Raw genomic sequence first — 14,415 nt, 5'->3', positions numbered from 1 at the left:
GGGGTGGCAAAAGCCTTGGCCAGTATTCAAAAGCCTAAGGGTGACAGGTGCAAGCCATCTCTTGCGAAAAAATGTAGCTTATCGAGTATGTCATCCAAGGTAGACAGATACTGGATCCCCTTTTAAATGACACCAGAAACTTAGCCAATTGTTGAAATTGATCCTATTTTCTTTATACTGTGGCATCATTCTTAGTGAGGGCAGGATGCTACTCAGGGTCAGGGTCATACCGGCCTGGGCTACGTGATCATTGAGCTCTTCCATGTCTCTTTTCATGTAGCCCAGGGAGGTACGTCTCAGGTCATTAACACCAACATGGACAATGACAGAGTCGTATTTATACTTGTTCTGGAGTGACCTGAGTGCTTGTGTTATGTGGTGGATCTTGGTGCCCAACAGGCAGCTAACTGTAACCTTCACCTTGCCCAGACTAGCTAGTGGGACATCAGTGTGCCTGACTATAGAGTCGCCTATTACTAGTGTGTTGGGCATGTTATTTTGCATTAAGGGCTGTGAATGCATGGCACACTGGTTATGTGAAGTATGTGTTTCATGGTTTGTGATGGGGTGTGGAGGTTGCTTGGGTGTCTGCTTTGGAGGTCTCTGTTGCTTTTGCAGATTTTTATTTAGAGCCTCCGAGTATGTTTTCATGTATTTATGTGTGTTATTTTCCGGTGTTGGTTTAGTAGGTCTATGTGAGACTGGTGGTGTGTTGCAAGTATTTTACTTCTCATCTTGACTGTCAGTTCCAGTCTTGGGTTGAGAGAGCTTTGTCTCCAGTTTGGCTGTATAATTGCATCTCTCGCATATATTAGAGCTTGGTGGTAGGAGGAGAGGGTTGTCCGTGTACATGAGACAGTTGCAACATTGCCTCAAAATGCCCAGATTCACTAGTTGGACTGGAGAGTACACCTGAAACTCCTCTTTGGACATGCCTGAAGAGGTAAAGTGAGCTGTTTTACTGATTAGCTGGTAGGGACGAATAGAGAGCCTTGTCCTTCTGGACAGTACAGGGGGTCTAGTGCTAGAGTTAATTAGTGCTTGCTATGAGTTTTGAGCAAGTGCTGGGCTGTGAAATGAATGGTTTGAGTGCTTAAGTTGAACGTTTGTCTAGTTCCAAGGGAAAAACTGAAGAGCAGACTTTGTGGAGCCAGGAATAGTTTTCCCTAGCTAACTGGCACTGCCTGGCAAACAAATGTGGTTTTTATAGCAGGGAAATGAGGCGCACAAATTTCAGAAAGAGATCAAATAAGCAGGCACAATAATAAAATGTATTAAATAAGTGAAAAAATTGCTGTCTTTAGTATTGGTAGTATTGGCAGTGCATAAGAAAGCTATAACTAGATAATGGCAAGTCAAAGACAAGTCAGCAACAAGAGAGATGAAAAAGATGGTTGCAGTGATTAAAAACACGGAACTGAGAACCAGAGATCATAAACAGAACTCCATAATGAAAAAGAAGAAAAGAAAAGGGCAGTATGAGGTTCTGTAATGGAAAATGAATGTATAGAGGACAATTAATATTTGTAGTATACTGAAAATAAAAACAATATGGTCACTAATTTCCTACATCAAACTGTATTGTAAACAATTAACTTGTGTGTTTAACTGTTTTTGTTTAAGGAACAATATTAAATAAAACTTGTGATTAAGAACAGACAACAGCTGATTCTGATATGTGGATTAATATACTTATCAATGGCAAATTGCTGAAAGTTAAATGCAAACACTGACTGCTTGACATGGTTACTTTTTTAGTATTGTATAAACATATAATTATAAAATAGCCGTATCAACAATCAGTACGTCATTCACCGAGAATGTACAGTATGTGAAAATGAAAATGTGGTAAAAAAATTGCACATCAGATTAAACATGACAGCTGGTGAGCTTCTGTCACACAAAAGAGCATTTCTTCATTTTTTTCTTAATCTGGGGCTACCTTTAGATAGAAAATAAAATGAAAGTCACAGCTGTCACAAAACAAGAAAGCCTTGTACTTACTTTTCTGATCTTGAACTAAATGTATAATCTGGTGGAAAATTAAAGAGCTGCTCAGTTGTGAATATATTTGCATTCATACATTTATAAAAATATTGATTTTATACCAGCATTTAATATTTTTATCTTTTTATTAATTTCTACGTATCATTTCAACCTATGGGGTCAGCTAATGTAGTCACCTGAATAATGTTCAAGAGGAGAAGTGAGGGCATTTGATATAAAGTTTTAAATAGAATAGCAGGTGCCTTTGTTTAATGGTTCTGATGACAACTTAGCGAGCGTATAAAGACAAAAGCACTTACCTCTTTATTATGTTCAGTGGTATAACTGTAGCGAAATGTCGACCTAGTATGTTAGTACTACATTTGATTTCATGAGCTGGGCAATGGTATAATTTCCACTGACTTATAGAATACTAGGGTTAATTAGGAGGCTACCTGAAGGGTCTGAAGCAAGTATTACAGTGGGAAGGTTCCCTCTCTGATAAGCTGTTTGAACAGAACAAGACAGGGGTGCGCTCTTACTCTGTTTTATACTTATAGCCACTGGAAAGAAAATAGGGGACTCAAAAATTATAGGATATAAATGGTATGGTAATCAAGAAGAGTTAGCTTTGTTTGTAGATATTATTTTGTAATTGAAAAATCCAGAAAAGGACATTTAGGTGTTGTGGAACATTCTGATACAGTTTTAAGTCTTTTCAGTATATAAAGCTAATGAAGATAAAACAGAGACTATAACAATAAACTATGAAACCACACAAACTGGTTCAGCAATGCGCATATTTATGGGAACATAAGATGAAGTATTTAGATATATGGATTCTGTTATGTCAGTTAAGGATTCATGGGAAGAAATTAAGCAAAAGATAATATAAAAAAAATAAAAACATGGAAGTTCTTGACTGTAGATATAAACAGTAATAAGCAAGCAGTGAAAATGTTTTCAACCCCCTTTAATTTTACTTATAGGGCAGGCATATTTTTATCATCTAGACTCTAGAGGAAAAGTTTGAGAAAGAAGGGGAAAGGAGGATTTTTGATACAGATCTTTGAACAGAATAACAATAGTCATACAGACTATTATATTCATAATGCAGCAGAAAGCATTCTAAAAAATAAGCCAACACTGGAATGCAGAAAGGAGATTTTGCCAATAGAGATGATGGCAAATACAGGTACAGACAATAGGTAAGAAGGGGTGATAATTTATTGACCATTACTTACAAAGGAACCTAGGTTGTTGTTGTTTGTCTTTCGGCTTTTTCCCCGGTTAGGGGTTGCCACAGTGGAACTCCGGTCCACTAATGACTGGTAGTAGATTTTTACGAACGCCGAGGTGCCAGCTCGACATTCAACCTTCAACGAAGGCACACAAAGGAACCTAGGTGCTGGAAGCAAATAGCTAGAGAGGTAAAGGTAATAGAGTACAAGTTTGGCCTACAGGTTTGAACCTGCCTTCCCTACCTGGGATTTATATCAGAGTATAAGTAATCAGACAGGGACTGGGGAGTGCTGGGTGAAAGACTAGTTCTGGCAGAGTTTTTAGTTGAGTCTAGAACAGAAACTGCTGTTAAAAAAAGGATAAATAGTAGGGATTAAAATATTGCATGACAACTATAAGAATCAATCAGAGCTGGCTAGAAAAGTCTGGGGAAAGACAATTTGCAAAGGAACAATGGGAGGGTATCTGTATGGCTCCCAGTTATGCAACAAAGTACAGAAGGTTTAGGATTTTTACTTGGAAGTGTTGGCATAGATATTTTTATAACCCAAGCAGATGTCAGAGATTTTTTTACCCTCATATACATAGTAAATGTTGGAAGTGTGATGGGAAAGAAGGTAGGTAACTAGGAACATGCTTTTTGGGAGTGTAACGAGTTGGCAGATTTAAAAAAATTCCCTAAACTGTACTTTGTCAAAACTGTTGGGTGAGCAAGTGGTTGTAACTAAAGAAATGATTCTTTTGAGGTAGGACACAGGATCTGAATTGGCTAGACAAGGCTCTACTAAGCTTAATGCTAGTGGTTTCCATAAATACAATTACTGAAAAATAGAAATCAAAGTCTAAACCAACTGTAAAGGCAATACTTAATATTGTAAAGGAGATAAGAAAAGGAAAGTAGCAAATTACACACAAATAAATGGAATTTATGGGAATAATACATACAGAATAATTTGCAAGAGGAAGAGTGAGGTTTAGAGGAAAGCAGAAATTGAGCAATTTATGTAATGTTGGAATGAATGAGAAATATTATAAAGAATAACACATTGTATATTTCATGAAAATAACACAAATGTCACTATTTTTCTATTCTAGTAATATATGCATACTTTTATCATTATGCAAATTGTGATTTCATAAATATATGGAAAAATGTTGTTAGCAAACTTTCTTTACCTGAGTAAAGTGGATTACTTATCAAGGATGTATTAATCTAGTCTTACAATATTCGTCTATATTAAGTTGTCTTGTCACTTTAAATGGTTCTTAAAAAGTTAATCAATTTTTTCTTCTAGAACTGCAAATGAGACCATATATTACAGAGAATGACATACCTTAGTCAATTCTCATTTTGGATTATGAAATCAAAGGACTTAGGTTGCTGCAGTTCTTGAATATGGAATACCATTTTATCATTAATGGCATTTACAAATTAAAGAAAATGTTTCATTATTTTGCTACATTTTTTCAATTGACCAGATCAAGAAAGTTATGCATCAAAATGTTAAGTTCGCAAGATGAACTGCTTTAGCTGAAAAATGTGTTACCTTATTTATAAGTGGTGTAAATTTAGTAAAAGTACTGTTGTACTTAATGCCATTTAGTGTCTGTATAAGGGGAACAACAGAGGAAGTTCAAGGCCAAAATGAAAACAAACTTGGTGCATGGCAGCCCAAAGACAAGCAAGTAACAGAAGCAGGCAGAGGAAATAATATGAAGCAAATAAAATATAAATTGATATTTGGATAGTATAACTTAATACAGGACTACAATGATTAAACAATTTTATTATCAGAACATCCTGAAATCATAAACATGGTTATCCCAAACTTAAATAAAAAGAAGAGAGCCATAACAAAAAAAGAGGGACCACAAACCAAGAAAAATAAGTTCAGAGGATATACACTGCAAATCCGAATTAAAAGGAGAGTTCGGGCAGTCACAGGAATATGAACACAAAGCAAATTATGACAGAAATAAAACTGCCAGGACTTCTTATTGAATAAGTGGAGCAGTTAATAGATCCTTCGTATATACAAAAGTACAGAAATCAAATCCAGAAGTAATCAATGGGAAAATCTACCAGAATTGATGGAACAGAAGCTTTGAACTCAGGGGGAATGGATTAGTAAGGATTTGGTATAAAATGCTCAACAGTGGAAAATACCAGTCATGGAAAAATACTGTTTATGTCACTACTTCCAACATAAAGATTTGGTATAGATGGTCAACAGTATATGAAGATGTGAAGAAATATTAGTTATGGAAAAATGTTGCACTGTTTCAAAGAAGGTAAATATTCGGCAGACCCTGTGTCATATAGGCCTATATCAATCCTGAATCAGGACTTCAAGGTGTTAATGGCAGTAATAGCAAAATAGCTATGTTTCAGTCTGCACTGATAAACATATACCAATTTTGTTTTGTTGAAAGGAGACAGACATGCAACAATATTACTAAGCCAATAATGATATAGGTACAAGCAGGATATCAAGAAACTCATTTAATATTGGTTAGTGTAGTGCAGAAAAAAAAATGACAATTCTGCTGGAAGTACTTGGATAAAACTATGGCTATATTTGCTCTCACAAAAAAGTGACAGATTTAGTATTAAGAATGTAAACGGGCTGTAAACCAAGAATAATAACAGGGCAGTCTTTCAGAGGGGTACTACTTACACTGGGAGACAAGATGGGTTGCCCATTTCCCCACTTTGTTTTGCAGGAATATTTAGCTAAGAAAAGTAAATTCAGGTATATAACTGGCTTGGAGACAATAAGACTGCAGCCTTATTTGCAGGTGTTACATTTAACAAAACCAGAAGAGGACACCCCTAGGCTAGTAAACATAATGAGGCAATTTTATTATCAGTCTCTTCCTGAAAATGCTTGAAAGTAAAAAAACAAAGGCTACTGTGGTCAATTATGTCCCTACTCACAGCTTAGTGCAATAATATTCCTTACTTATTGGAAGGCATACAAAAATCAATTAAGTGGTTATCAGGGTGATAAAAAAAGAAACAAAAGCACCTGAAGAAACTTGGAAGGAAATCAAAAATAAGACCACCAAGAAACTAGGCCTGGAAAGTAATGACACTGGATTTCAACAGTGAATTACAGGCAGTGAGGATGTTCTTGGTTCCTCTGATATTACATACTGGGAAAGTCGGTTTCTATCAACCAGAGGAAAAATCACAGGCAGCAATTAACAGAGTTAAAAGAATTTATCTGGCAAGAGAAAAGGGCAAGAGTTAGATGGGAAAATTACTCTTCCACTGAAACACATGGGTTTGAGAATACCAGATTAAATGGATATTTTAAAGCTACCCACAAATGAGATTAGTGTATCTCATTCAGGATGAGGCTTATCAAACTGGGTTTATATCACAAGATCGAAATGTTAGAATATCGAATACAATAACATCGAACTGTTAACCTCGAAATCTGAAAACTCCGAAAGCTGAGAACACGAAAACGGAAACTCCAAATATTTTATTTTATTTTATTTATTTTACATTTGTTAACCGGGCTAGTCTAGCTGGATATATGTCCATTTTCAGTAGAGGCCCGGGGAGAAAAGCTCCACAGATACTAAATTACAAGGAGACAAATTATAAAATAAATTAAGTACAAAAAGAATATACATTTAGTAACACGAAAAACAAAATACCTAAGGAACACACACAAAAATATAGTTGTTCAGTAGAAGCATTACAAAACGTCAAGATTAGCAACATATTTTCGATAATCCGTTGGAGAGAAAAAGTAGAACGGGAGATAAGAAGGGAATTACAGAAGAAATACAAAGGAGGAAGAGAGAAAGAAGCAATAGTCTAGTGAGGAAAAGGGTAAGAAGATGGAAAGGAGGACAGGGGAGAGAAAAAGGAGGAGAGGGTAGGAGCATAAGAGGAGAGCAACAGGGCAATAAGAAGAAGGAATAAGTATAGTAAATAAGTATAGTGTAAAGATTCTAGTAGTGTACCCGTACTACCTGAACTAATAAAGTTAGCAAACAAAAACCACACCTGTGTAACCGTCACAACACCATCCAGCTACCAAATCACACTAAACTGCAAACATGTCTGTGAAATATTGTAAAGTGTACAACTGAAAGTAAATGTTAAATGCAATAGCAGCAAACGATAACCACACTATGTACATTAACCAAAGTACTTACATGACGTGGTACGCTTTACCACTGTGATCGCTACTCTAACACAAACACTACACCCCCCCAACCACCTGCTTAAATATACCAACTCTGAGATCACACCACAGTGGAGGAAATAGCTAAGCCGTGGAAACGGCCCACCAAATTCTTTCCCTGGGAAAGAATTTGATGTTCCGCGGCTTCGCTGTTGTCAATCTTCGAGGTTATGGGTTCGATATTATAACATTCGAAGTTTTGAGACTTCGATGTTATGATACAGACCCTAACAAACCAAGTGGAAAAATATGATGCTGATGCAAGGTTACTAGTCTAGTCACACTAGCAGATTTAACACTATTGACATAGGTAACTAAGGGATGCTCTTGCAAAATATGCCTTGCACTATACCTACGGGACTACAAAAAAAAAAAAAATGAAGAGCAAAAACGGAAGAGACTGGGAAAACGGAGTACTATGCCATTTGGTATACCTCAAACAAAAGATGGACACGAGGTTGATAGTGATAATCAGTGGAAACAAGCAAAAGAACCAAGGTACTGCATACAGATAAGGCAGGCAAATTAAGGGTTGGATTGTGAGTGAACTATAGAACAATTTAATTTACATCCATGAGATTTTTTTGCTGTATCAACGATTAGTAGCGAGTTAAACTGGAGAAGACAAGAGATGGGAATCTTGAATAATATGTCTGAGTGAGAAAGAGTTTTAACAGGACCAAGATGAAGAGGGGAATAATAAAAAAGGGCATATAGAATATACAAGAAACAAGCTAAAGTGATGAAAACAGACTGGGAGAATTCAACTGGCAAGAGATTTGCAAACCATCAAAGTATGCAACCAAATCAAGATGATTTAGGATACTTGCCTGGACATGCTTACATATTTATTTAATATTCCCAGTATACTGCAGAAGACATTCCTTTAGGCAAGGGATAGATGGTGGTGGTATTGAAAGAAAGAGGTACTTACTGTACTGAACCAAATAAATCACATTATAAAAAGGTTCTAGTGAGTTATGTGGTTAGCTTCAATCTAGACTCATGGATGTAATAAAAAAAGAAGGGGCAGTGTCTGGCAGACAAAAACTAAGAAAGCAGAGACTAATGAAAAATAATATGTAAGAATAGCATGGAACATATAAATATTTCAGCTATGTGAAGATTGTCAGTTAGGTAAGAAAGATGACAGTGATACTGTTAAAACAATATAGATTTTGTTACACAACAGTTGCAAACTTAAGTTTTTTAGGGAAAGAAAAAGGAAAACACAAGGTTCTTACTGCCCAAGGACAGCAGAGGAGGGACCTATCACAAAAAAGACAATATGTGTATGCTGCAATTTATAATAACTATAAAATTGTATTACTTTTTTTTTGAGAATGGAGTTTAGATAAAGAAATTAAACTTACCAGAATTAAAATAATGTCAGTTAAGTGCATGCATAATGTATTAAAAGATTAAACAACAAAGAACTGCTTTTTAAATAGTAATCTCAAAATAACTTTCAGACAGAAGCCAAATAGCAACACTGAGCTATATACACACTTTAAAAATGAAATTATTGTTTTACGTTATTCATAAAATATTAAAAATGAAAAAAAGTATACAATATATTAATTACACATTCTACAACTGAAGTAGAAATCTGTAAGAGTTTCAATTTTCTTTGTATTTTTTTATGTAATTTACATGATACTGCTTCAAGTACCAGTGTAAATGCACACAGATTGTTTACTGAGGTGCAGAAAGCAAGTAAAGACCCAAAGTTTTGACTTGTGAACGCAAAGCATAAAATATTTGCAAGACATCTGCAGTTTTCCTAGAAACATTCATAGCAACCAAGTAGTTTCTCAGTGAACACTTACTTTTCTCGGACCTCTTTCGCTTTCTTATCAGTAACAGCTCCAACTGGTCTGGAGAGGTCCCTGTATACTGTTGGATTTTCCAGATCCAGCTCTTCCGATGTATAATCACAGAGGATCCAAGGGAACTGAAACACACACATGAAAATTTTAAACCAGACATTTTCAGCAGCAGTTTGTATTTTTCCTAGTATTATCATCAAGAAAGTTTCTTGCTGACTGCATTTTTAAATTAACTACAAGCAATCTTGTTTACAGGCTACTTCAACTGTAAAGTTTAAAATCTGAAACCAAGTATTTCTGTTTTGACAACCTTCAAGACCCACATGGAATATAAAAAGATGAACCTGGGGTAAAGATCTGCAAAAGCAGAGAACCTTTTCAGTCCAGACTTTCAAAATGGGCCATCAAATTTCACAAAGAATTAAATCAGTTCAGTAGCTTCACAGGAAGCACTTGCACCTTTTGGGAAGATCAGAAAGATGTAGGGACAGAATCCATAACACATAACTGGATTTGTGTTCCAATAAATTAAACGCAGTAGAGTATTAGGTAGGTGACATTCTAATGCTCTGTTGCACTGTCAATATAGCAGTAAAGTATTGCAGCAGTGATACACTCCCAAGATGCCAGCTGTCTAAACTGGTGGTAGCTCAGACTGATGTTGAATATTCAAGACCATTTATCAAAATACTAGGGGGTTTTAAGACAAAATATTACACATTAGGACTACCTCTAACCTCAAGAAATTCAAGTTTAAGCTAATAGACTTCCTTCTCAAGTCACATATCTGTCCCTGTTCTAAACCGGGCTGACTCCCACCCCCTTTACCTTACGCAAGTTCAATTACTCCACTACTACTTACCCCTTGTTTGCCTTCTATCTTTTACCTCTACCTGTATTGCTCATATCTTCTCTACTAATTTTTTTTCACTTCCCATCTTATATTCCACAACTCCACAAAACAATCATCAACTCCCTGTGCTGATGAATCAGCCTACCAATTACTTATCTTTCTTAACTCTTCCAGTCCTTCCCACACTATCACCCTTAACCTTCCCTTTCTTCCAGTTCTAACAATCTTTCTCTGCTACTTCTAATAACAAATGATCATCTTTGTATCTACTCAAATAGCTTGAACTATTATACCAATCTCTCTGTCATCACACCTACCTATGTAATCTCACCAGGACACATCCTTGCCTCCTATATAATTATCCTACCTGTCATTTATTGTCATACTTCCTGTCGCTCTTCCCTCTCTAGTATAGATGACGAACAGGTGGAGTAGTTCATTTATATGCTTTATTACATAGAAACGCCTCAGGACAGATAGCAGCATTACAAAATATAAACAAACTGATTAAATGACAAACTACACAGACATACATGCTTACATCTCAGTAGCTTACTACAAAATGACAGTCAGGCTCTCACATGCTCAGTACTTATACACTTGTGCAAGCCCCTAGAAAGCTTCGTAAAGGCATGCATACATATTGATCTACATCCTCATTAACCTCAATGAAATGACTTTGGAATAAGACATGCAATAATACAGACATCAAAACCAAACAATGCTCATGTCCAAGTTGCCGTATATCTGTAACATGGCCTGAAAATGCAACCTGATCTAGTAATACAGTAATCAGAACTGGGTTTGGCGTAAGGGACAGTCTTCAATGAACAACTTGAATCAGGAATTTCAGGATTCATCTCAGAAACGGGGATATTAACTGGAATGTCCTTTGGAACTGGAATGCTGAAGATAAAGAGTCTTTCTCCCAGGCTGGGTGCTGTGGTACAGGCTTGGACACGGGCATCAAATGTTTCCGATTCTGCCTAAACTCTACTCCTTGTGATTCCACAATGTATGATCTCAGCTATGGACACACTTCACAACTCCAATCCGATCATAACCTTTGTGTGTTTGCATTCTCACTGTCTTTCCTTCATGTAATGGATTGAGCAGTTTGCTGGACTTATCATAAGACTTCTGGGCTAGGCATTTATTTAACAGATGGGCTTTCACTGATCTGTTAATTCCTAGCACTTGGAACCAATAAACTACTGCTTGACAGGTAATGTGGTTCTGGCTTGTCTCGACAGAAGTCTCTGGGCAGGTGAACCAAGATGTTTATCAACAGAAATATTTCTGAGATTCAAGAGATTCAGGAAAACATCACTATTATCTCATTTTGACTTCTCTAGTAATTGTTTTGCACTTTGAACTGCATGTTCTGCCAAACCATTTGACTGCAGGTACTTAGGACTACTCATAACATGGATAAAGTCCCAATTTTGGCAAATTTTCTGAATTACTGACTAGTAAACTGTATGCCATTGTCAGAAATAACTTTGTGCGGACTACCATGGACCACAAAATGATGCTTCATCTTAGTAATGACAGTACTAGATGTAGATTAGGAAGTAGGTTAATCTTGAACCAAGTGTAATAAGAGTCTACTAACACCAAGTAATGTTGACCATTCTGTTCGAAAATGTCAGTGGCTACTGTTGACCAAGGTAGTTCAGGAATCTGGTTTACCTGAAGCAGTTCCTTCTTTTGATATGACTTTGTACTATTACATACAGAACAAGATGAAAGTACTCTCTCAATGTTTTGTGATACAGAAGGTGAAAATACTAGTCCTCTCGCCCTTCTTTTGGTAGAATCAGTTCTTGGGTGGCCAAGATGCAAGATAGTAATATACTCGTTTCAAGGACTTTGGAACAATTACTTTGGACCTTTCATGACAATACCATTGTCAGACAAAATCTCATGTCTGTAAGGAAAAATAAGGTTGCACTTCTTGAGGTAAACTAGATTGCTTTGACAACCATCCTTGACTGATAAAGTGGATGAGCTTCTGTAAAACAGGATCTGTGGCTGTGTGCTTTCTAAGCTCATCAAGACACCTGGAAGAAAATTCTCACTTCCATAACTTCAAAATCAAGTTTCTCATTCTCATGCTGTTCAGTGGTATTTCTGGGTGATCTGGACAATGCATCAACAAGATAAAGTTTGCCCTTTGTGTAGACAAGATTAAATTGTACTTTTGTAATCTCAACATCATACATTGCAATCTGGCTGGAGCTGTATGCATAGGCTTTCAAAATAGTGACTAGAGGTTGGTGGTCTGTTTCGATCTGGATAGGTCTACCATAAATATAATCATGGAACTTCAAACATGCAAACACAATTGTCAAGAGTTCTTTCTCTATTTGAGCATATTGCATTTCAGTCTGGGTTAGAGATCTGGACTCATAGGCAACAGGTTGACCCTCTTGAAGAATGACTGCACCAAGACCAAATTTCACAGCATCACAGGAAAGAGTAACTGCTTTGTGAGCATCATAGTATCAGTGAGTTGGTGGAGTGGCAATTCTCTGTTTCAGGACATCATATGCCCTCTGGTGCTGTTGAAACCATGACCAGGATACATCTTTATGTGTCAGCTCTCTAAGTGGTGCTGCTAGTTTGCTTCAGTCTGGATTGAACTTGCCTAGGTAGTTAACCATGCCAAGAAAACATTGAAGGGCATGAACATTGTCTGGAGCTGGCATCTCAAGAATAGCCATTTGATTGGAAGGGTCTGGTCGTAAGTCTGAACTAGTACACAAATTACCAACATAAGTACCTTTACTTAACTTGAGAATTCAGTTCAAGATTCACTTGATGTGCTCTTTCCAGAACTTTAAGGTTTCTGTCATCCTCAGCTTCACCATGACCACCTACTAAAAGATCTACAATAACAGCACAAGGATACCCTGAAAACAATTTGCTCCATTGCACACTGAAAGACTTTACTGGCAGAATTTATCTCAAATGGCATTCTCAAAAATCTGTATCTGGCAAAATGAGTAATGAACGTAGTAAGCAACTAGGACTTCTTGTCAAGCAACATTTGCCAAAATTAACTCTTTGCATCTAAGACAGAAAAAACAGTGGCATTTGGCATAAGAGCTGCAACTTCTTCGACTGTAGGCAATGGATGATGAGGTCTTTTCAGTGCTTTATTCAAATTTCATGGACTGGACAAATTACACTCTGCTGCACCATTTTATCTAGCTCTGCTTTGACTCTGTTCTGCATAGTTACTGGAACTTTTCGGGCTGGCCTGACAAATGGGCTGACATCTGGGTAACGACTAGATGTGCCTTTTGCGTTTATAGTGACGCGCATACTAAAAGTAGCAGTGAATTTACTGTGCTTATTATGATACTGATGGGGGTTATGTGTTTGAGTAGAAACAGCCTTTGTTGTTATTATTTTGTTAGATATTGGATAACCTTTATTGTTAAATGCCAATAGGCATATTTATCAAATCAGACCTTTTCTTCACTTGTGTGGTACAACTGGGTCAGGATGGTTACCTGTGGAGAATATTGATGTAAATTCAAAATTGTTCTGATAATGAAAAGATAGCAGCAGGCACAATAGTTTGTCTATAGTGGTGTATCACAGATCTGGTAACTTTTGTACTGCAAAATTTGCAGGTTACATTTTTTAGGCCTTTAGTTCACTTTTTGTGGAATAATTTGTTGGGTTACCTAAGCTTGTGATGTTTAATAATACATTTATAAGGGCAACATCGGGCAACGTATTTAACTATATGATTTAATTTGCTGGACCTTTATTTCACTTTGGTGGAATAATTGGTCAGTGTGGTTGCCCAAAGTTAATAATTGTGGCTGCAAAATACTGAGGCTGTTCACTCGCAAGCATATAAGATCTCTTTTTGGTTCTATTTGTCTTGTGCTTTGGTTGGACTTTTGCAACGGACCTGTGTTCAACCTAAGGGGTTCTGTCCAACTGTTTGTTTATTTGATGGTGAGAAAATATATTCATCTTTGTCTGTTGTTGCAGGCCTTGGGGCAAAGATAATCTCTGCTGCTTGGCGGCAAGTGTATGCTCCTATTCAGTCCATGTATGCTACAGGCCTTGGGGCTAAGGTAATCAATACATGCTAACTAGCCATTACTTTGCGAACTTCCAGCTGAAAAAAGTATATTTTGCCTATTCTCATTGTGGTTGGAACTGGGACTGTATGCCTTATACTTGCTCATTTATAAATCCATGTATGTTTATTTGTATTGATGTATATATAGGTTGTAAGGTAACATTGGGCTGGTTTCTTTTTTGGTTTATGGAA

The 14,415-nt window shown here is 36.7% G+C and overlaps 1 protein-coding gene across 1 annotated transcript in view; it reads right to left on the bottom strand.

Moving 5' to 3' along the window:
* Nucleotides 1-14,415, bottom strand: part of NBEAL1 (neurobeachin like 1) — a 2,263,075-nt gene that overhangs the window by 674,391 nt on the left and 1,574,269 nt on the right. The window contains exon 43 of the mRNA XM_044075407.1: nucleotides 9,263-9,387. Coding sequence (XP_043931342.1) covers nucleotides 9,263-9,387 — 125 coding nt within the window. The remainder of the gene's footprint in view (nucleotides 1-9,262; nucleotides 9,388-14,415) is intronic.

The sequence above is a fragment of the Protopterus annectens genome, chromosome 6.part1, assembly GCF_019279795.1.
Source record: "Protopterus annectens isolate FY-2018-M chromosome 6.part1, PAN1.0, whole genome shotgun sequence".
NCBI lineage: Eukaryota > Metazoa > Chordata > Ceratodontiformes > Protopteridae > Protopterus > Protopterus annectens.
This window is presented reverse-complemented; position numbering and strand designations above follow the sequence as displayed.